Source organism: Poromitra crassiceps (assembly GCF_964638095.1).
Source record: "Poromitra crassiceps genome assembly, chromosome: 12".
Taxonomy (NCBI): Eukaryota; Metazoa; Chordata; class Actinopteri; order Beryciformes; family Melamphaidae; genus Poromitra; species Poromitra crassiceps.
The window spans coordinates 24,399,469-24,422,254 of record NC_139632.1 but is presented as its reverse complement, the minus strand read 5'-3'; the positions used below and the strand labels follow the sequence as shown (position 1 = coordinate 24,422,254).

The 22,786-nt window shown below is 43.5% G+C and overlaps 1 protein-coding gene across 2 annotated transcripts; it reads left to right on the top strand.

The window, feature by feature from the left end:
• Positions 1 to 2,234: 2,234 nt before the first annotated feature.
• Positions 2,235 to 21,378, top strand: sap130a (Sin3A-associated protein a). Of its 2 annotated transcripts, XM_083647891.1 has the most exons (21): positions 2,235 to 2,301; positions 3,297 to 3,424; positions 3,519 to 3,817; positions 5,599 to 5,766; positions 5,855 to 5,981; positions 6,129 to 6,244; positions 6,339 to 6,463; positions 8,437 to 8,584; positions 8,689 to 8,779; positions 10,343 to 10,447; positions 10,569 to 10,710; positions 11,437 to 11,555; positions 13,067 to 13,360; positions 13,475 to 13,646; positions 13,857 to 13,955; positions 14,046 to 14,404; positions 14,518 to 14,760; positions 15,746 to 15,871; positions 15,983 to 16,086; positions 17,932 to 18,045; positions 19,263 to 21,378. In XM_083647891.1, the coding sequence occupies exons 2-21, from the start codon at positions 3,313 to 3,315 to the stop codon at positions 19,419 to 19,421; spliced, it is 3,222 nt and encodes a 1,073-aa protein (XP_083504017.1). In that variant the 5' UTR covers positions 2,235 to 2,301; positions 3,297 to 3,312; the 3' UTR covers positions 19,422 to 21,378. The 2 variants fall into 2 exon arrangements, with proteins under 2 accessions (XP_083504017.1, XP_083504018.1); XM_083647892.1 differs by lacking the exon at positions 13,067 to 13,360.
• The last annotated feature ends 1,408 nt before the right edge of the window (positions 21,379 to 22,786 follow it).

Below are 22,786 nucleotides of genomic sequence, written 5' to 3'. Positions count from 1 at the left end.
TCCATTTTTGTATTCTCACAAATGTATGTACAATGTAACTCACCTAATCTAGATTAACTCCGCCCACCCTGTGAACAGCAGCAGCAGATTCACAGCTCCACAAATGTTTGTCTGAAATAGAAGATTTTTATTGGATTTTTAATGGACTTATAGCATTTCATCCTCCTTTTTGACATGGATTTGTACTACCAGTTGTAAAGGTATCAAAGCATCTACTTTTGCTCTACAAACGGTGGACTATTTGTCCTGTTTCTGAAACAACTCCTTGTGACTTTGTGCTCTATCTACTGCTTGCCTGCCCACCAATACCATCCTCTGCTGCAGTGTGGCTCGTCTCATAGCCTAGATCTGCAGCAGGATCCTATTTTGCTCTGTGGACTGAGAGGGTCACTCTACCTTGGCCTCCTTCATCAGCTACCCCCTGGGCTTAGCCTACCTGCTACTGCCTGCTCCACCTGGGCCTACAGCCTGCTCCACCTGGGCCTACAGCCTGCTCTACCTGGGCCTGCAGCCTGCTCCACCTGGGCCTACAGTCTTCTCCACCTGGGCCTACTGCCTGCTCCACCTGGGCCTGCAGCCTGCTCCACCTGGGCCTACAGTCTTCTCCACCTGGGCCTGCAGCCTGCTCCACCTGGGCCTACAGTCTTCTCCACCTGGGCCTGCAGCCTGCTCCACCTGGGCCTACAGTCTTCTCCACCTGGGCCTGCAGCCTGCTCCACCTGGGCCTACAGTCTTCTCCACCTGGGCCTACTGCCTGCTTCACCTGGGTCTACAGTCTTCTCCACCTGGGCCTATAGCCTGCCTCACTTGGGCCTGCATCATGCTTAAAGGGGCCCTATTATGCATTTCTTAATTTTGTATCATATATATGTTGTTACAATCTTGGATGGTCATATTAAACATGCACTAAGCTTCAAATAAATATGTGAAAGTGTTTTAATGTTACCCCCATGAACCCCCCCTTGCGCCTATGAACTCTCGTAGACGAGAGGCAGACGGAGACGCATTTCCCATTTTACACTGTGCCATTTTCACGTCTAGGTCTAAAAGCCGGCTCCTACCAGAGTCTTCACGTGAAGTGAAGAGGTTATCCGATGCAAACGTCGATGCAAATGTAACCTCGCGTCACCAGGCTCTTCTCGGCGAGAAAGAGCCTGGCTCCCGCCCACAATTGATTTTGTCACCCTACTGGTTCCCGCCTAGAGCCCGCCCTAGACCGGATGGCAGCGTTTCTAGCTCGTCAACTTTCACGTTAACTTGACAATTTGACCCAAGTATCAGAATCCTCTTTCACCGTTTTGACCGGTGTGTCAGGCGGTGGTGGCGGAGATGCCATATTGCATAAACGTTTTGTTTTATGTAACGCTAGCTTTGTTTTGATCAGACTCTAGTTTAGGTAACATCACCGCGTCAAGCTAACGGCAACAAAGACGTTGTTAGGCGCATTGCCATCCGGTGTTAATTCTGGGTCCGGGGTTTACGCCCCCATGACAAAAAGCGGGGTGGAAGGTGCCCAGACTAATGCAAATGAGTCAAACGTTGAGGTTGAGCCACTCCCCGATCTGCGTACTGCAGTCAGGGCTACTTGTTGCAAAACAGAGGCGTATCTGGAAGTGGGCGTACCTAGTAGCTTCAAGGTAAGCCCCCTTGAAGTTGTCCAAATTACACGTCGCTGCTGCTTGCTATGTGTGTATGTGGATGGACACTGGAGTAGTCTTGCAGGGTGCAGAAAGATAATCAATTTGTAAGCAGCAGGGTTGATGCTAGAATCGAATGGATCGGCGCATCGACTGGGGAGGGAAGGGACCTAACCGAGCTTATTGACTCTTAACCAATCATCACTCCCCAATGTCCCTCCGGCCGATCCAATCTAGGATGGACCCATGGACTTCAAGCAGCAGGCGGTTCTTCCCTATTTACTTATTTGCGTCGCGTATGCGGATGCGACAACGAAAAGCACGAGAGCTGAATGGCGCGAAGTTATTTTCGTAAATCGAACAAATGGACTACATCTGCGTGCCGTCGACAGGGGGATAAAAAATCGAATGTATCTAGTAATCTGTGTGGCAGAATGTTTTATGTATCCGCCCCGCGTTGGACTCTCGCTCTCTCCTGTCCTCGGTCCCGGTTGGTCAAAACATTTAATGTGGTGCGATTGGTCAGGAATCTGTGAGCCTCTTCTCTGATTAGTTGAATGAAACAGGGAGGTCCGTTCCTTCCTGAGCGTTGTTCCGGCTTCATGTTGTTGGGAAAAAGAAAAGGCGAATGGAAAAATTCTAATAACAAAACGACCATTGCTTAGTAAGTCTGCGATACCGTAACACCTGCACACTTACACACATATATTCGTTTATTTAGTCTTGTTAAGTGTCCGCAACCGAAGTCGTTAGAAAGTTCAGAATGTGTGGATGAAAAAGCACCAGCGTTAGCGATTGCTATGTTAGCTTGCTAAGAGATAGCTTGCTAACGAGCTAGCTCATTTCACTTATCGAGCCAAATATCATTGTCTACCGTGCACTTTATCTGAACAAGCCAATATCCTAGTCGATCGAGTTGGAGTAACGTTAAGGCAGCCGGGAATACTTTGCGATACTTATACATTAACTTCACATTTGATAAACTACGGTACACTTAACGTTAGGTTACTATCGAGCAGTTGTCTTGATATGTTAATTGCTGTTCACAAAATATTGCGCCCGTGTGCATATCTCTTTTTTCCTGTTAGTTAGGCGAATTGCATTTCATTTTAGTTAAATCCAGTTTATTAACACCGGCTAGCTAACGTCACGTAACGTTACCCATCCCTTGCTCCGACCTTAGCTAGCGTTAGCTGGCAACTGTAATACTCCGCAACACCCCCTATGCCAAATATAGTTTAAACTAACATTATGTCGTTCTGGCTCGTTAATATCCCGTTTACACCAGGGTTATTCCCAGGTTGATTGATTTTAGATATGAAAGGGTTAACCCGGGTTGGCTACCCAGGGTTAGACCAGGTTTATTTAAGTGTAAATTACACTGAATTGTTATGACCACTTGACCAGGGATTAACCCGTGATGACTGTTTTGGTGTGCAATGTATTCACAAAAGAGGGTTGAACATGGGTGAAGCCCTGGACCAACCTTGGTCCGGTGTTGTGAAAGTGGTATAAGAGTGATCAACTTCCAAGGTTTTAGTGTCATGGCCTTTTCTGTGTTATCAATAGTTGATCTACTGCCATAACATTTTGATCAAGTAATGTCAGCTTCAATAAATCTGGTGTTAGCGTTATCTTACTACTTTGCATTCATTTTAGGTCCTAAATTGTTATAATGAGCTCCCAGCAATTCCCAAGGCATGTGCTGCCTGTTTCCAGTGGGGGAGCACCCCAGATCCCTGCTGGAGGAAACTTGGTTCCTGTGAATCAGCCATCAAATCAACCAGGTATTTCCATTGACATGTTGAATCATAGCACATTTCACATTTGGTGAGAAATATAACTTTACATTTTAATGTTTTGTTCCCCCCCAAAACGCAGAACACAGACTTATCAGGTCATTTTTTCCATTAGCTGGTGGAGATATGGACAGCAGTCGTGATGCTGACCACGGGCCGCAGGATCATCCACCTAGTGGAGGTGGAGGAACCTTGGCATTCAGAGATGACAAGCAAGAGACTGTGGTGGTCAGACCGTACCCACAAGTCCAGACACATGGTCAGCCACAAGCCTCTCCCCAGACGGTGCCCATCCAGCCTGGCACCTCTGTGACTGTTCCTGCTCCTTCTGTCCACCTCCCTCAAGGCCAGCCTGCAGCCCTCACAGAGGGCCAGATGAAGGTGAGGAATACTTCTGTTGCATCTCTCACTGTTGAAACTTCTAGAGCCATTTCATATAAATGATAGAAAAAGAGACACATAGAGAAAATGGAGCTTGTGAACCACCTCTAATGCAAAAAGAAGTAAATCATCACGTGAGGTAGAATGTATCCACTCAAAAATAATTGCCTTAGTGTGTGTTTGTGGGGGCCGACAGTCGGCGCTGATTGTCCTGTAATGTGAAAGGGCTTGAGACTTGACTTTGGCCCGCCTGATGACCCCAGGCACGTCAGAGCTGGATGCAGCCATCATGAGTTTAGCTTAAGGGGGAAGAAAAATAGAAGGCGCTAGAGAGAGATCACCTTTTAACAACAACTTGCACTCATGAGTCATATAGACATTTAAATCAGTAGAAATCCACTGCTTATAATGCAGTTTTATTTGAAGGAATAAACCTCATAAATTAAAAGATTATATCAATTATATGATATAATCTGAGGGAAGACAGTGTGTGGTTATACTTCAAAATTTTATATTTCAGAATTGGTGGGATCCATTTTTACTGCTGGGGATACACTACCTGTAAAATTAGCAAATAATCATAAACAAGTTGGCCACTGTTGTGCAAACAAAACTTTTATGCTTTATCTTGAACAACTTAGACGTCAGACAAAGAAGTTACTTTATTTCTCCATAACAGGATCACAAATACAATTTTATTAGTAATGCAACTAATTTATATATTATCCCTTACCACTTGTTTTATGTTTGTTTATATTCCTATAAATAAAATGTCATTCGCAAAAAAGTAATGCGGCTAATTGAGGATTTATAAGCAACTTAAAAACATAAAATTATTTTTAACAAAATAAAATAAATCAGACACTTTGATCACACAGGCTGTTGAAAAGATGATCCCTACGCTATTAAAAATAGGCCAGCTCAAAGACTGCACACAGGGTAATGACAGTATCACAATATGGTGTACAGGTGTAGTAGATATGTTTTATTTAAAAAAAAGAAGAACCACCTGATCAGACAAATAATGAACAGGAAATATATCCCTGCTGACAGGATGAAAACACAACACGCTGGATCAATCCACATTCCGCAATTACAAATAAAGTGAAGTTTCATATAGAATTCTTCATCGATGTTAGCGTCATCATCACTTCAACATACATTTCTAATATAAATGTAGCCTGTAGCTTCTGCATTATTTAGTCTCAGCTGTCCTTGTTGAGCACAATTTAACTAAGTGGGCTGCCAAATCATTTGCAAAACATTACGATCTTCGTGAAAATTTTAATTATTATTATGATGTATGAGAATGTATTTCTCCATTTTTGAATGATACCGTGATTTAATTTGTAATCAATTTGTCAATTAGCCTATTGCAGACAGCCCCTCACTTTTAGTTTCTTATTTATGTGTGGTGCTGATGGACAGCTCTTTTTATTGTTAATATAAAAAGCTCTGAGAACACATTATTTGGCCTCCGTAATGTTTACCGTCGGATGTGGGCCGCCAACATTTTTTTAGATTTTCAAATGGGCCATGAGTGGGAAAAGGTTGGGAAGCGCTGGCTTAAAGTGACTGTGTGCATGTATTGTATCATCATCTTTACTGTTTCCATTGCCAATGACGCACTTTCATTTCGGCACCTAGTTTGAATAAATAGTGCTCCTTTCTACTATTTAGTACTGTAGTATTTGGGACCTTGTTGCTGTTCTCCACACCCTTCATTGGGAGCGTTATAAACAGACAGTTTATTTGTTGTTTTGTGCTCTTTTTTTTTTAAGGCTGTCTTGAAGTCACCAATGCCAAGTCGTCTTATTGCTCCAGCACCAGCTTCCAACCAGGGCCATATCCCCATACCCTCAAAGGTGCCCGGTCACATTACTGTCACCTTAGAGAGCAGTATCGCTCCAACCCCGTCCATTCCTGTGGCAACCATCAGTGGTCAGCAGGTAAATGCACTCTGCATTGACTGTTAGTGCATGTTAATATCTCTTTTTTTGCTGACTACTGACGTTCTGGGCTGTCATTGTGTTTCAGGGTCACTCCAGTAACATACACCACCTAATGCCAGCTAACATCCAGATCATTAGGAGTAGTGCCCCTGCACTGCAGATCGGGAGCCCAGCCGTGCCTCCTCAGACATTCACTTCCCATTTACCCCGAGGTACGTATGGTTAAGATAAGTATGGTGTAAGAAGTACGGCAACAATTACTATTAATAAGAAGGATTGTCCTTCAAACTGTAATCCATTAGCCTTTTTAAACATTTTACAGTGTATGTTGCCTGATTAATGTGTTATTTGTCCTGTAGGTGCTGCTGCTGCAGCTGTGATGTCAAGCTCCAAGACTGTCCTGAGGCCGGCCTCTGGAGTGGGTGCAGGCCCGGGCCAGCCCACAGTGCAGCATATCATCCACCAGACTATCCAGGTGCCCCAATGTCTTTTCATTTGACGCAACCTAATTATTGTGAAGGACATTTAGAGACATCCTTTGTAACAGTGTTCTCACCTTCTATCTGCAGTCTCGCCCTGCTGTTACCACGTCTACAGCCGTGCTCCCGACCGTGGTTGCCCCTATTTCAGCAACTAGAACCCAGTCCCCAGTTATCAGTCCAACAGTCACACACTCGGCAGAGATGATGCATGGGTAAGTGCTAGGACTGATAATAAGTCAGTCGCTATCGAATTCTGTCATAAAGACCTAAAGAAATAAAACTACCGTAAATTCCGGACTATAAGCCGCGGCTTTTTTCCCGTTTTTTGGCCTTTTTTGCCCCCTGCGGCTTATATAACGGTGCGTCTTATCTATGGATTTTTTCCAAAAAAAAAAAAAAATCTCTCTTTTTTAGCACTCTTTCTAACTATAAATCCACTTCTGTTTTAATTTCCTCTCTTGCCCTCTTTTAACAACATAACATAACATAACATAACACAACACAGGTAAGCAGAAAGAAAAAGACGAAGCAATCACGCCATGAATGAGGAAATGACTCACCTGCTGGAGGCTGGAGATACACGCTTGGGCTAAACTTTTACTCCGTGAAACACTATCGATTAAGTCCGACATCGCTCAGAGGTTTTGAGCAGCTTGAAAACAAGTTTGAAAACGTGCAGAAGTCCATCCACTCACTCACTAAAGAAACTAAGGCAACCGTGAACAGAGTTTATAATGCGGAAAAGCGCATCCGCGCACTGGAGGACAAAAACAACACAGTGAGTCCGAAAATGGATAAAATGCAAAATCGAAACCCTGCACACGCAGGTTGATGACTTAATCAGCAGGAGTAAAAGAAATAACATTCGCCTGATCAATGTAAAAGAGGAGCTGAGATTGGTGACATGGACGCTTTTGTGGCAAAATCCTGTGTTACATCCTGGACCTGAAGGAAGGCGAGAAACCACCAGAGGTGGACAGGGCACACCGGGCGCCTCGGCCACGTCCAGACCCCGGCCTGCCACCGAGGGCCATCTTCATCTGCCTACTCCGCTGGCCCGACCGTCAACTCATCCTCCAGGCTGCGGGGAAGAAGCCCCTCACCTGGGAGGGTACGCGCTTTTTCGTCCGGCAGGACCTCTCCGCGTTGGTGCAACAGAAACGCGCAACATACAACAGCATCATCGAGTCAATGGATATCGCTTTGGCGTACTGTACCCAGCGAGACTCGTCATAACCAGACCGGACTATCTTTAGCACTCTTTCTAACTATAAATCCACTTCTGTTTTAATTTCCTCTCTTGCCCTCTTTTCACCACACCGCGGACACTGTGTGCCCAGCGGCGGAACAAGAGCTCAAAGTGAAACTGCCGAATATCTTTTGAGTTGGACTGGTCAATAGTACTGTGAGTAACTAAAATAAAAAAATAAAAAACGGAATTCTCTCTTCTTTAGCACTCTTTCTAACTATAAATCCACTTCTGTTTTAATTTCCTCTCTTGCCCTCTTTTCACCACACCGCGGACACTGTGTGCACTGTAAAAAAAACAAAAAATACCACAATGTGTGATTTTGTCTGGGGATTAGTGACCTGACTTTTGTTTTGTTGAAATGTTAATAAATGGGAGCTTCCCCAAACAGCCATCTCTTTCCCGACAATCCCCTCTGTGCACGAAGCCTTACATATGGTAATTAAACATCAAAACACCCGCGGCTTATAGACCGGTGCGGCTTATAGAAGAAAAAAATAGTCACCTTTGAAGGTGCGGCTTATAGACCGGTGCGTCTTATAGTCCGGAATTTACGGTACTAAAAAGCTGCCTTTGTGTCCCTTTCTCTTAACTCCATAAATGGAAAGCCAACCCCATAGTTGCATTATAGCACTGTTAAATCACTTTTTTATACTATGAAGCTATAAAACCTATAAAAGCTATAAACCAGAGAACCACAAATTACTCTTAAAGCATAGGTATGAGATGGAATGGAATTTCTATTGTTCTTTATCTCTATTGAATATTACCATTTTGCTGCTTCAATTCTTGATAACTCCATGTTTGTTGTCTTATCTAGATCACATCCCTAAAAATGTATCTGGTGTTTTTCTTTCCCATTTCCTCCAGTCTTGAACCAGCTGTGACTGTGCTTACTGAAGGGAGTGATAATTGTCATGTTTTTGACTCTTCCAGGCGTCCGGGGCTGACCATTCACCCCCCTGCAGCAACCATCAGTATTCAGAGGCCTCAGACGAGCCGTGACACCGCCACACGTATTACACTGCCCTCCCACCCTGCAATTGGAGCTCCAAAGCCCCAGCCTCCACACACCATGACACAGGTTGGAGCTCGTAGACACACTGCCTCATCTCTGGAGGTCTATGAAATAGGTCTTTTATATCAGTGCTGAAATACTTTGAAAGCAATTGTTCTCCCCCCGCACAGAAATCCATCTTCAGCACGGTGACACCAGTAGCTGCAGCAACTGTGGCACCGATTGTTGCCACCAACACTGTGCCATCAACCACCACAATAGGTATGGCCTTTCCATGTATGAATATCCAAATACACAGTCAGTGACAGAAGTCCTGTGATAGCAGTGTGAAAGAGTTTTTTTTTTACAGTACACAAGTCCTGTGATAGCAGTGTGAAAGAGTTGTTTTTACAGTACAGAAGTCCTGTGATAGCAGTGTGAAAGAGGTCTTTTACAGTACACAAGTCCTGTGATAGCAGTGTGAAAGACATTTTTTACAGTACACAAGTCCTGTGATAGCAGTGTGAAAGACATTTTTTACAGTACACAAGTCCTGTGATAGTAGTGTGAAAGAGGTGTTTTACAGTACACAAGTCCTGTGATAGCAGTGTGAAAGTTTTTTTTACAGTACACAAGTCCTGTGATAGCAGTGTGAAAGTTTTTTTTTACAGTACACAAGTCCTGTGATAGCAGTGTGAACATTTTTTTACAATACAGAAGTCCTGTGATAGTAGTGTGAAAGAGGTGTTTTACAGTACACAAGTCCTGTGATAGCAGTTTGAAAGAGTTTTTTTTACAGTACACAAGTCCTGTGATAGCAGTGTGAAAGAGGTGTTTTACAGTACACAAGTCCTGTGATAGTAGCGTGAAATAGGTGTTTTACAGTACACAAGTCCTGTGATAGCAGTTTGAAATAGTTTTTTTACAGTACACAAGTCCTGTGATAGCAGTGTGAAAGAATTTTTTTTACAGTACACAAGTCCTGTGATAGTAGTGTGAAAGAGGTGTTTTACAGTACACAAGTCCTGTGATAGCAGTTTGAAAGAGTTTTTTTTACAGTACACAAGTCCTGTGATAGCAGTGTGAAAGACATTTTTTACAGTACACAAGTCCTGTGATAGTAGTGTGAAAGAGTTTTTTTACAGTACACAAGTCCTGTGATAGCAGTGTGAAAGAGTTTTTTTTACAGTACACAAGTCCTGTGATAGCAGTGTGAAAGATATTTTTTACAGTACACAAGTCCTGTGATAGCAGTGTGAAAAAGGTGTTTTACAGTACACAAGTCCTGTGATAGCGGTGTGAAAGACATTTTTTACAGTACACAAGTCCTGTGATAGTAGTGTGAAAGAGGTGTTTTACAGTGCAGAAGTCATGTGATAGCAGTGTGAAAGAGGTGTTTTACAGTGCAGAAGTCCTGTGATAGCAGTGTGAAAGAGGTGTTTTACAGTACACAAGTCATAGTTTTTATTTTTATTTTTTTCATTTATACACCGATGGTGGCAAGCTACCATGCAGGGGGCTAGCACAGCCATCAGGAGCATTTTGTATATCTTGCCCAAGCACACTTCAACATGCAGACTGGAGGAGGCAGGCATCGAACCACTGACCTCTTTTATCCAAGTGATTAGTGGACGAGCCGCTCTACCTCCTGAGCTAGAGCTACAGCCGCCCCTAGCCGGAAAAAAATGAATTATGAAGCATCTAGCACATATCATGTTTCTATTGGTTGTTAGTACTCTCAGGTAAAGGAACAAAAGATAATATATACAGTACATTTGAAAGGCGATCGTTGTTGCTGATAAAACGTGCTAGCTATTCATCTTTTTCTTTCTCATTCATGTTTAGGCACTGTGCCACATACCCAAATGACCAGTAACACTATTGTCACCATGACAATGGCCTCACACTCCTCTCATGCTACAGCAGTGACCACCTCTGCCATCCCTGTTGGTAAGTTCACCCTTTACACACAGGCCCATTATTCTCACTTGAACACTGTTGGTTCATGGCACAGTATTTTCTATCAGGTGTCAATGTTCTCACAGCTCTGCACCTGTGGTGTTGTTCACAGCTAAAGTGGTTCCTCAGCCCATTGCACACACCTCTCCCCGTGTCCAGCCTGACTACCCAGGAGAGAGGGCCAACCTCATCCCCATCTCAGGCCACCGCTCGTCTCCTAACCCCGTCACCATGGAAGCAAGGAGTGACAACAGGTGAGCACAGATGCCTGGTGCTGATTCTGAGTTGTAGGGCGCAAATTCACAACAAGCGTGTTTGGAATGGTGCTGCCACTGTATTATCAAACCAAGTGCTACAATTGAGATTCCTCTGCTACTGTATACAGTAAACACACTGTGACTCACTAGCCACAGCTGTCAAGAGCGCAGCATACAGCGTGTTTTTCTCTATTTACATCTGTCATTTCACACAAGTCAAGCATGCACAGGAAAAGCTGTGATAGCTGAGTTGCACATGTTGCCGGCAGGTGAAACGATCACTTGAATTTGAAGTAGTGAATAGCTGAAGCGGAGTGGATAGCTGCCATTTCATTTTTCATTTGTCTACTGTTAGAGAGGTCAACTGTCCTCTAAGTAGAAACACAACATAGATTTAGTAGCCAAACAGATTGTCAGTTATTTCAAAGCATTTTGGTGACAAACTAGGCAAAGTCAAACAAACACAGATGCTGTGTGCAAACTTAACACTAGAGCCGCTGTTAATATCACCAGTCTATTCAATCACCCGGAGAATAAATCATTACAAAATCCATTGTGATGAGTGCAAGGTTACTGCAGCGACCATCATTTTAGACATTGTTTGTGCAGCTATAGGCATCATTGTTACTGAGGTAGTCAAAATTACTTAGAAAATAAGTACAGCTACTTTGTTTAAATGGTAATAATGATTCTTGGTTTATTCCCGCATGTTTTCTTTTCAAGGCCACCTGTCCCAGTGCAGTTCCAATATTTCCTGCCCACCTACTCCTCGTCTCCATACCCTTTGACACACACCTACACCCCCATCACCAGCTCCGTATCCACCATCCGCCAGTATCCTGGTAAGCCCGTTTGTTTGTTTTGTTTTGACGTTGCCGAAATTATGTATATTTTAAGTTTATCTACTTTATGGGGAGCAACAGCTAACTATTGTAGTGAGTAGTATAGTATATAGGGAGTTATTCAAGTATGTGGACATTGACTTATTTGGCATTTTTGGTTAACTACATATTACACTGAATGCAAATAACACAGAGTAGGGATGTCACGATACCAGAAATTCAGTAGTCGATAAAAAATACCAGTGAAATTCCACGATTCTCGATAACCATTTCGATATCACGGTAAAAACAAAATTAAAACAATGAATCCCATGTAATTCAACATACACTCCTTTTATTATAAACATTTGAAAAAGTGGTGTGTAGCATATTTTCTGTGCATCTGAAAAGCTTCTGTTATGGTTGGCTGTGTGTTTGCTGCTGCTGACTTTGCTCCTGCCTCTCCTGGTCGAAATCCTCCTTTGGCTGATACTATGAGAGGGAAATTGAGATTTGAGTTATTAGGTATAGTTTATTACTGTATGAAAACGGCAACGGCTGCACACACAATGTACACACACAGAGTTAAATCTGACGTTATATTTTGATGACAAGATGACACACTGAATGGTCAGGATGGTATAGCCTACTACAACTACTAGGAGAGCTTAAAAGGAGAGACGAGCTATGGTTACATGGCAGCCTATAGCGTTTAGCAGGTACAGTCATAACATTGGCCACAGCAATGTCAGCCTACTCAAAAAAAAATAACGTTTTGTAACATTAACGTTATAGGTCATTCAGTGAATGAGCTGCCCAGCAAAGTAACGTTAGCTGGGCAGACGTCTGCGTTTAATTGGTGTAACATTAACGTCACAGTCGCACAAGACTGCGGGCTCATAGTAAAGTTATCGATAACAAGGATAGCACGTGTTAACAAGTTGTCAATTTACGTTAACGTTATGATTTGAAACTCACTCACCTAGAATTCTTTGTATACGCCAGGATGTCTCTTTGAGGTTCTTTGAAGTTGGAAATGTCTCCTCCTTTCGTCTGGAAGCTGCGTCACACGGCATCTTTTATTAATCCCTGCTGATTCGCCTCGAACGCAAAGTACCCCCATACCCGACTTTTACTATTTTTGTTTTGAGTTGAGGCGGACCTGTTGCTGCGGCTGCTCCACTTGTTGACAGAGTTTTGTCGCCATTCCCCATGATGCTGTTCTCCCGTGTTGGTAGCAGGGTTCCCAGATAACAGCATTTTCCAGCCCAAAAGATGCGACCCTGTTTGCATCCTTGGTATCTACGGTACCTTGGGTATTGTAGAAAAGTCAGTACCATCAGATTTTTTTTATATTGGCATCGAGCCATCGACTTGGTACCAAAGTATCGGTTCTCGTGACATCCCTAACAAAGAGTAGGAGATTAAAGTGCAGACTGCGTTAATTCTGGGACATTCTCAGCCTACATTTCATATGGTATTTCGACATTACACTACATTCGCCACTGACTGTATCTTCATTTTTTGATAAGTTACTCCTCAAGCTCCAAGTTCAGCGTTGCCCACCCAAACTGGAGTAGGAGTGGCCACCACTGTCCACCTAAACCCCATGCAGCTGATGGCTGTGGACCGGATTGGTCTGCAGTCTGCACAAATCAGCACCCAAGGGATCCAGCCAGCACCAATTGCTGCACAGGGCATTCAGCCTGCACCGATAGGAGTGCAGGGTCTGCACACTTCTGCATCAATCACCACACAAGGAATACAGCAGGCACCAATAGTCACTCAGCAGCAACAGCAGCAGCCACACTCGGAAACAAAACCTGGTAAATGCAAACTAGATACCAGCTCAGTGAGGACAGCGTTAATGAGAATGCTCTAGTGTTGATCACTTTTTATCCTCGGTTGTGACTTATTCATGTGAGTTTTGTTCCATGCAGGCGTTGTTTTGGCTGACGGCTTTGTAGCTAGTCCCATCAGCAGCACATACGGCACCACCCAGCCGGTAGCCACCATGGTGCAGGCACATGCCCAGGGAGGAATGGGAGGAGCTCCCACCCTGGTCTCCTCCCCCAGACCTAGCATCCTCCGCAAGAAACCCACTAATGAGGGGTGAGTATCCCACTTGAGCCTTTTATTGTAGCTTGATTGATGATAGCTGGCTGGCACTATCAAGTACACTTATTTATTTATTTATATATATATATATATATATATATATATATATATATATATATATATATATATATATATATATAAATAAATAAATTGGATGGGCGTTTCCTTAGAGCAAAATAACCTGCCTGCCTTTGTGTGTTTTAGTTGTGTCCGTAAGAATCTGATCCCTGCACAGCCCAATGAACCCAACAGTGGCAGACTGGAGAGTGGTGTTCGAGGAGCGGGATCTCCCAGACCTGCAGGGTGAGCTGTCACATCAATTGCATCCATTGGATATCATAAGATAATAGTTTTGATATGAGTCTGTGACAGGACCTTGTTGATCTCTCTCAGTGTGAAACCCAAAGCCGAGGTGCACATGGCTATGGCCCCTCCTGTCATGGCTACAGTAGAGGCATTGCCCTCTCAGGGAGGGGAGCAGCAGGCCGTGTCCTCCAACGCCCACCTCGCCCAGGCCATCCCCACCATGTTAGGCCCCCCTGGGCCTGTCCCCCCCTCCCAGCCCTCCACTGTGCTGTCTGCCTTGCCGGCAGCCATGGCTGTCACTCCCCCTGTTCCTGCCTCAATGGCCAACACTGTGGCCTCTCCCACCCAGCCTGCAGCCAGCAGCACTGCAGCATGTGCTGCCAGCTCTGCCTGTCCAGATGTGAAGATCAAGCAGGAGGTGGAGCCCATGGATACGTCCCAGCCAGGTAAGCAGCAAGTCTTCCTTCCACATGTAATCAGTGATGCAACCTGGGGAGGATTTCATTATGCAAACTGAAATAGACATGTTGTGTTTGACGTGTGTATCCCTCACCCTCAGATCCCAATGTGAGCTTGTCGTCAGCCCCAGCCCTCACCACTCATACCTCCGCCCTGAACACCCCCTCAGGAGATCTGATCCCTGGAGCCTCTCCCAGGAAGAAGCCCCGCAAGCAGCAGCATGTTATTTCTACAGAGGAGAGCGAGATGGTGGAGACCAACAGCACAGATGAGGAGAGGGCCATCGGCAGGCCCATCACTGGCAGGGCTGAGAGGAGGGAGTCTCCTCCAAGGGAATATGTTGGTGTGTAATTCCACCCCTTGCCATTCACAATGAGGATCTTACTTGAAGTCTCTGGCAAGCAAAATGCACCAAAACCTTCGAACTATGTAATTTAAGGTCTTATGTACCTAATTGTAAGCATCAAAAAGTTGTAGACAGATCCTAAATATTGCCATTTTGCTGTTTTTATGGTTTGCTGAGGTTGGAGTTGAAGTGGGCGGTACTTAGGGCTCATAATGTTCAAATTTGATCACGTCATAAAAATTCATCAATCATAAAGAAGCTCTCAGTTCTCTGTCAAAGCTGAGTTTAAAAAATGCCGCCCCCAGGCTGAGACGATACTAGCGCATGCGCTGTGGCATTCAGCATTTGCTATTGGGCTCCAGCGAACTTCCAGGGACTTTAAGGTGTATTTCATCAGCCATTCACAATGATGATGCAGTGTTTCCCCTAGAAAATCTTTCAGTCCTGGAGGGATTTCGAAACGTACCCCGACCGCAACGGTGGGGGCCCTCACTGGCAACGCTAAACTTTTAGCAAACCTGTTCGCATCTATGTTCACAATGGCATCCCAAGTATCATCATGCTATTATGGGATGCGATGCGAACAGTTGTATTATGGGATGTGCGTTTCCCAGGCAACGACACACGTTGACACGCTTTGGAACAGCGCCGCACGCTGGCAATATGCTCCTAAAAGCAAAATGCTTATTGTTTTTAATGATTTGCCATCTTCTATTACTGTCAACACCAGTATTGTTGTATTGTAATAATATGCCATAAAGGTTTATTGAAATTTTGGGGAGAGCAGGGGGGATTTTTTTTTTTTCATATTTTCTTTGCATTTCCTCTTCTGGCCTGGCGGGGGCGTCGTTGGCCTGGTGGGCCTGCCAGGCCTGTAGAATGGTAGGGGAAACACTGTGATGACAGTGACTGTGACTTACTTAACAGGTATTTGATGAGCCAGTTATCTCTTGTTCACCGTGTGGTTTGTTTTGAATTTCAGATGAGGAAGGAGTGCGTTATGTGCCAGTCAGGCCACGGCCACCTGTTACCCTTTTGCGTCACTACCGTAACCCATGGAAGGCTGCCTACCATCACTTCCAGAGGTACAGCGACATCCGTGTCAAAGGTCAGTATCTCTCTGTGCAGACACAAATGCCTGTCTGTATGAACCTGTGCACACAATGACTTTTTAAAGCCAAGTTTTTCCTTCCTGATAACAATTTGTTGCTTCTCTCAGAGGAGAAGAAGGGCTCCTTACAGGATATGGCCAATCAGAGAGGAGTGGCATGTAGAGCACAAGGCTGGAAAATCCACCTGTGTGCCGCACAGCTCAGGCAGCTGGTGAGTTCTGGCCATGGCCTGCAGACACACACATACATATCATATCTGGCCCATTCTAGGCCCATATGACTTCTGCAATTGGAATATTGCAGAATTTTCCACAATTTATCTGAAATATGTTCATTAATGTTCCTTGCTCACATGTCAACATAAATAGCATCATTTGCTAGGGAAAACAAGTTTTGTCTTTTTGTATTTTTTGTTAGGAATAATGTCTATTTTTCAGTTACCGGACACTTCAGTCCCCTCATTAGCCTACGGTATTTCACATCCCACCCAAATCATCCATTGTGTCTAAAAGGCAGGAAGTAAAACACAGGTGCAAAGAAGGTCCCGTTTGCTGTTCGTCCGCTGCAGGGACAGCTGAGCAGAGCCCTGTACTACGAAACTAGTTTAACAGATCCGCGATAAGTCCCTTTGATCTGGTTTGACTGAACAGGATCAAAGCTATCTAGTTAACTGATACTACGACGCTGGTTTTTTACTAGGTAAGTGGACCTGGGATCTGCCTGTGCACGCGCACGTTTTTCGCTCGTGCACAGGCGCGCGTCCACGCGAAAGCGGTGCGCTGGCCAATCACATTATGAACAGCTGAGTTGATCCACGCCCACACCCATTTCCACACCCATTTCCTCGTTCCATGAAAGCGCAGTGCATGATCAGAGTTTTAGCGGATATTTAATGTATCCGCGATTTAATGTCAGAATGAAAATCCGCGTTGGATAGTCTGCTGAAGGGCTGTCTAAAGCAGCAGCTTGTATTCACATCAGTCATTTGATTTAGGCTACTTTGATCAGCGATTTCTGTCTGATACAGCTGCATACATTGATACAGCAGTCTCAGTCTATACATTTCCACAATCTGTAAGCCTATTTAGACCATAGATTTAGAAACGCATGCTCAATGAATAATGATCTCTATCACTCATGTGTGTGGTTGCACTGATCGAATAATTCATATATAAAATAGCCTAGTATAAAGCCTAATAGCCTACTATAAAAGAGAAAACTGCTGAACTGAATTGAGACGATGCGGGCATATTATCATTGATAAAAACTAGCCTATTTTTGCTCATATATTGGCATACAGCCTACAGGACACAGTTCCAGCTGAAAGATGCAAGAATAGCCTGCATATTTAGTATTGGGGCTATCCATATTTATCCCATATCTATATTATATGTATAGGCTTTTCTGGCATGTAGGAGAATATCACCCTCACTCCATTTGAGGGTCCATTCATGATATGCGCCGCGGTGATTAATAGTGATCATATTTCTCCACGCATCGTTGAGCTGTTAAGACATAAAGTGGTAAGTAGGCTTAATTTAATTATGTAGCCTACAGAGCCACAAATGTTTTTCTTGTTATATTCTCAGTTGACTGCAATCTATTTTTCATATGGCGATCTTATATGAACGGTGAGTGACTCCAGAGAGCCGATTATATGGGTCTGTCATGGATTTTGATCTTATCCTCTGAAGCTAACCTGGTCGCGACCAGGTTAGCTTTGCAGCGTCAGTTGCCATGGTGATTGAAAGTTAACTTGCTTTGTAGTACGGCTAAACCAGGTTTAAACTCAAACTTACTCGGATAAGGCATTAAACTAGCTTCGTAGTACAGGCTACTGGTCCAGTCCCGGGTCTTGTGTCAATGTCTTGCTTGCACCTGCTTTTCCTCCTGCCTTTTCGACACAAAATGGCTGATTGGTGTGGGTTGTGAAATAGGCTTATTCATAAGTATTCACTGCACCTGGAGGACCTGGGGTGAAGCCATACTTGAACACCAGCCATTTTTCAATGATGGGACAAACGTGAACACGGTGTGTCTGTGGCTTTCTTCATAGTCGAGTTTGGAGCATGATGTGTACAGCCGCCTCTCCACCCTTCAAGAGGGCCTGATTCCAAAGAAGAGAGCAGGGGGTGATGATGACCTCCACCGAATCAACGAGCTTATCCAGGTCAGTTTACTACCTGGCTGCAGGTTCATCACCATAAAGAGAAATCCTCTGCTTTGTCCTTTGAAGGTGATATGTGAAAATGAACAAAGGATTATCTGAAATCATCACTGCATGTAGTGATGTTCTTCTGAGTCTATATAAATTAAATGGCTACAGTACTTTCGAATGTGTAGCAGTCAGAATATCCGGGTACGGTGGCACAGTCGGTAGCGCTGTCGCCTCACAGTTAAAAGGTCCTGAGTTCGATTCTCGCCTGGGACGCTGTGGGCGCTGGAGTTGTGACCCCCCCATATCTTCAGTGCCTACTGCCCAGGTAGGCTATCTCGTCGAAAGGGCCTTTCTGTGTGGAGTTTGCATGTTCTCCCCGTACCCCCCAGGGGGTACATCCGTACATAACCCCCGACTAAAAACATGCAGAAGATCGTCATCCGACCAGTGACGACAACATCTGAAATTGGTCCAATGATGGTCCCCGGGCGCTGGAAAGAAATAGCGACCACTGCTCCTGGCCTGCCCCCCGGAGGAAAGGACAAGCCTGGATGGGTCAAATGCAGAGGACATATTTCACCGGTCACCGTCAGCATGAGTGTGTGTTGTGGCCGCATGCATGTGTTGTAGTGTGTTCGTGTGACAATAAAGACGGGCTTCCGTCTGAAATCGTGTTTTTAATCGTGTTTTAATCCGGGTAAATGGGTGCTAACAAACCTTCCGCTACTCATATACACTGTCCATTCTACTGCTATGCAACCAAATATGGGAGGAGCATTGTCTCAGCTTTATTTTAAGCTTGGCTAATTTTAAATTCTTATCTTTCAAACATTTTTTCTTGATGCATTTTTTCTTTTGGTGTTCATTCTATTGTAGAAATTACAAATGCAGTCATAATTTCTTTCCAAAACACATTGTAGGGCATGTTTTTTGTTGTTTTTCTATTTGGCCTATCAAGTCTAATATTACATGCATTTGTTATCATTCTCAACTGTCACTCATTGAGTCTCTGGTCAAAACATTAGGTGTGAACTGCTTATAGCCTAATAGACCATAGACTTATTTTGAGGTTTAGTTTAGGCCAGAGGCTCAGTGTTGCTCAGACATCTCAAGAGCTCACCATTCCCCAATTGTTGTCTATACCGACATGTTTATTTTTCTTTCTTTTTCCCACTTCAATCAATCAAATTTGCACAGCTTAAGTGGTTTTGATTACCATTTGTCCTCAGGGTAACCTGCAGCGCTGTAAGCTGGTGATGGACCACGTGACCGAGGCCAGAGAGACCATGATGAAAGTGCTCGACCACAAGGAGAAGGTCCTGAAGCTGCTCAACAAGAACGGTGCCGTCAAGAAGTCCTCCAAACTGAAGCGTAAAGAACGGGCATAGGTGGGACCGTCTCTTCTGTCGACGCCACCGCTGTCCCCTCCGAAGGGGTGAAGGAGCTGCTCAGAATTTGGTGCTATGATTTGCTGCGCACAATCGCACGCACCCTCCCTATCTGCCTGAGAGTGGACAGAGAGAAGTGGACAGGAGGGGTTCGAAACCTCACATGCAGAAAATCCCATCAGGACTAGGTTCTCATTCAAGACACAGCGCTTGTACTGAGCGTGGAGAATCATAGGTTGTATTAGATTGGCCAACTGCCTGGCCCCTTCACTTTTCTTCCCCCCCTCGTTTTTTGTTATAAAGACCCGAGAGACCATTTTTAGTAACTTTTCCCCCCACATTTTTTCCAAGAGAATGTGTTTGAAATGGCATATTATGTTGAGTCCTGTGATATGTGGCACTCCAGGTTGCCGTGTCAGCGATAAAGTATTTAAATTAAGGATCAGAGCATTACTGTATGGGGTAAATCAAAATGATCAAAAAGGAATCCTTTAGCAAACTGTGTGTGTATGCAGACTAATCTCTATCTCGCCCTTGTGCTCTTTTCATCAATCTGTGCCTTCATTTTCTTGGTGTACCTGAGATAGACAGGGATGTGTGACAGCTGTCCAAATGCTGTCCAAATACGCATCTTAAAATAGAATTTATCATACAAAGAAAAGGGTCAGAGGTCCAATTTCTCTGCTTCCCCTTTTTCTCAGAACACCCTACATTGTTTTTATGTTAAAGGGATATGCCAATTTTGGGGGGGAATTTCGCCCATTTGCCTTATCGCCCCCATACATAACCAAGATACACAATGCCTTTACAGTCACTCCGTGCAGTATACAATGAGCTACAGTCGTCCAGTTAGTATGGAGGAAATGGTACAACCGTTCAAAGTTACCAAAAACACATTTCTAACAGCGCCAAAAAGCTCTATGTACATGTTGTGACTCGGGTCCTCACCACGAGATGAAATATTAATCCAAAATGCTGAGAAACGCATTTTTTTTTTTAAGGTAGATAGCCGGAACTTACTTTCTAAACATGGCTGCCCAGGCGTACAGCGCATGCGCTGTGTACAGGCAAACAAGGAAGTAACTTGATCTTTGTTTAGTTCTTGGTGTGTGGATTACTACAAAAATGATGTTTCACGTAACTATGGATTATTATTTCATCACGTGGTGAGTACCCGAGTCACAACATGTACATAGAGCTTTTTGGCGCTGTTAGAAAAGTGTGTTTTTGGTGACTTTGAACGGTTGTACCATTTCCTCCAATTCATTGGCGATACTAACTGGACGACTGTAGCTCACTGTATACTGTACGGAGAGTGCCGGTAAAGGCATTGTGTATCTTGGTTATGTATGGGCGATATGGCAAACTCCCAAAAAGTTGGCGTATCCCTTTAAGTTCAGGTTTGATCGTCTAGTATGGCAAAATGTATTGGCCACAACTTTAGGTTTGAATATGTTATCCTCAGTCTAAAAGATTATAAAAGACCTTAGTGGGTTTAAGAAAAATTACTACTTTTAGAAAACTTATAAAAGTGACGTGGAAATGACTGAATATACAAAAAAGATGCTCTTAAAGGATAAGTTGTGTCCTTAGATGTTTATTTGATAATGAGAACATATTGAATATCATAATGCCAGGTTACCTTTACATGTAAAACTGCTATGAATCCTCCATCAAAGTTGATGGGTTTCATGCAGTGAATTACAATGTACATTTATTTGGTTTCAAAAGGTAAATAGAATGGTGGAATGCATTGATGTAAATCACTGTAAATGTGCTTTTGGTTTTCCATTGACCTGCTTCTTTTCACGTTTTGTACTTGATGAAACATTTCGTGCTGTGTGATGTGGCGCTTCATTTGCAGAGTGCAACGATATCGTTATGAGATGAAGTGAGCCTGAACCATCCAGCTATTGTACATTGTTTTTGTCTGTGTAATTATAGTAAAGTTACTTCAACAATACAAGCTACACATCGTTTTTATACCAGTTTTGGTTAATAGTTTTTTTTTAATCCCATCACTTTAAACTCAAGAGCTGTGTTGCCTATTGTTAAAAAGTAGATACAGGTGCTCAGAGATGGTTATTGTTATTTTTTATTTTAGTGACAAGGAAATCCCTCCCAGTTTGTCAAACAGACCACACCCAAGTCTAGATAATGAGAGTGCAGAATGATCTGCTTTTATCTGCTATGGCTGAGTCAGTGGGTGAGAAGAGATGTGTGATTCTTGTAAGATTATGAGAAGTCTACAGTATAACCGAGGACGAGGCCTACTGTACCTTCCCCTTTTTTCTGTAGAGCTAAATTGATTTGACGGTGTGTTACACAATTCTATCAACTTGTGTTGGTGCCCTTTAAAAGTCTTTACGTCTGTTCTCAGTATTTGTGGCTCAGTCTGCGTATGAGGTAATGCATTTTCATACCAATATGGAAAGTACAGACTTCTGCATTACTGCTAATCCAAAAGTTTCACATCTCTAGAGTGAACCTACGAAACACAGCATTCCAGTCCTCTTCACTATCTGCTATTTACAACATAATTGCCTCTAAGCAGAGTAGAAAGTCTTGATGTTACTCAGCCTATGATGTCAATGTCTAAGGATCAGTATACGTGGGTTACAGTGCCTTTTTTTCATTGGCAGAACCATTTCACTTTTTAGCAAACATTTGACTTGACAGGTTCTAGGTACATTAGGTATCTGTTGCCACCACCTGTCTTCAGTGTTAATTTTGTTTTTCTTGAAAATGCGTACCAAGCCAGCTGATAAGGGTTTTTGATTAGTATGGCAAAATGGAAACAAACCTGAATTTTTTCAGATTTTAGTGTGACTCATGGAAGATGAGAAATGAAGGTTGAAATCCTGAAATTCAAATTAGGAAATCTTTCACTTAGTGCTTGAAAATTCGAAGTTTCATTAGTTAACTACTACCCTCAGATTGAAAAATGTTGTAGGCCAAAGGTTTTCAAAGTGGTAGGCAGGCCTCCCCAGGGGGGCTCCAGCAGTTTCAGGGGAGGCTCAGTGAATGGAAGTAAAAAAAAATATATACATAAAAGGAGATCTCATAGAATAGCCTAAATGTGGTTCAGTTTTGGGAAATTTGACAGTCTCTTTCCCAGAGTCAGAAACAAATAAATGCCTTGAGACAGACCTGGTTATCTATTTAGTGTAGTCTGAACTCTGAAGTATGTCAAACAGCAATATCAGGCGAGTGAGGGGGGCTCCTTTTTCCAAGCTTTGTCTGGGGGGAGGCCCACAGTCACAGACTTTAAAAACTCCTGGTGTAGGCAATCTGACAATGTGTAAATTACTTTCTTTGAAAAAATTTATATAGGCTATATATATATCCTCTTGCTCTTTACCCCT

Bases quoted from the DNA above. Each gene is read 5' to 3' on its own strand.
- sap130a (XM_083647891.1), top strand. From the start codon at position 3,313: ATGAGCTCCCAGCAATTCCCAAGGCATGTGCTGCCTGTTTCCAGTGGG. The intron at 5,767-5,854 runs GTAAATGCACTC...ATTGTGTTTCAG, and splicing joins CAACCATCAGTGGTCAGCAG to GGTCACTCCAGTAACATACA. The intron at 6,464-8,436 runs GTAAGTGCTAGG...TGACTCTTCCAG, and splicing joins TCGGCAGAGATGATGCATGG to GCGTCCGGGGCTGACCATTC.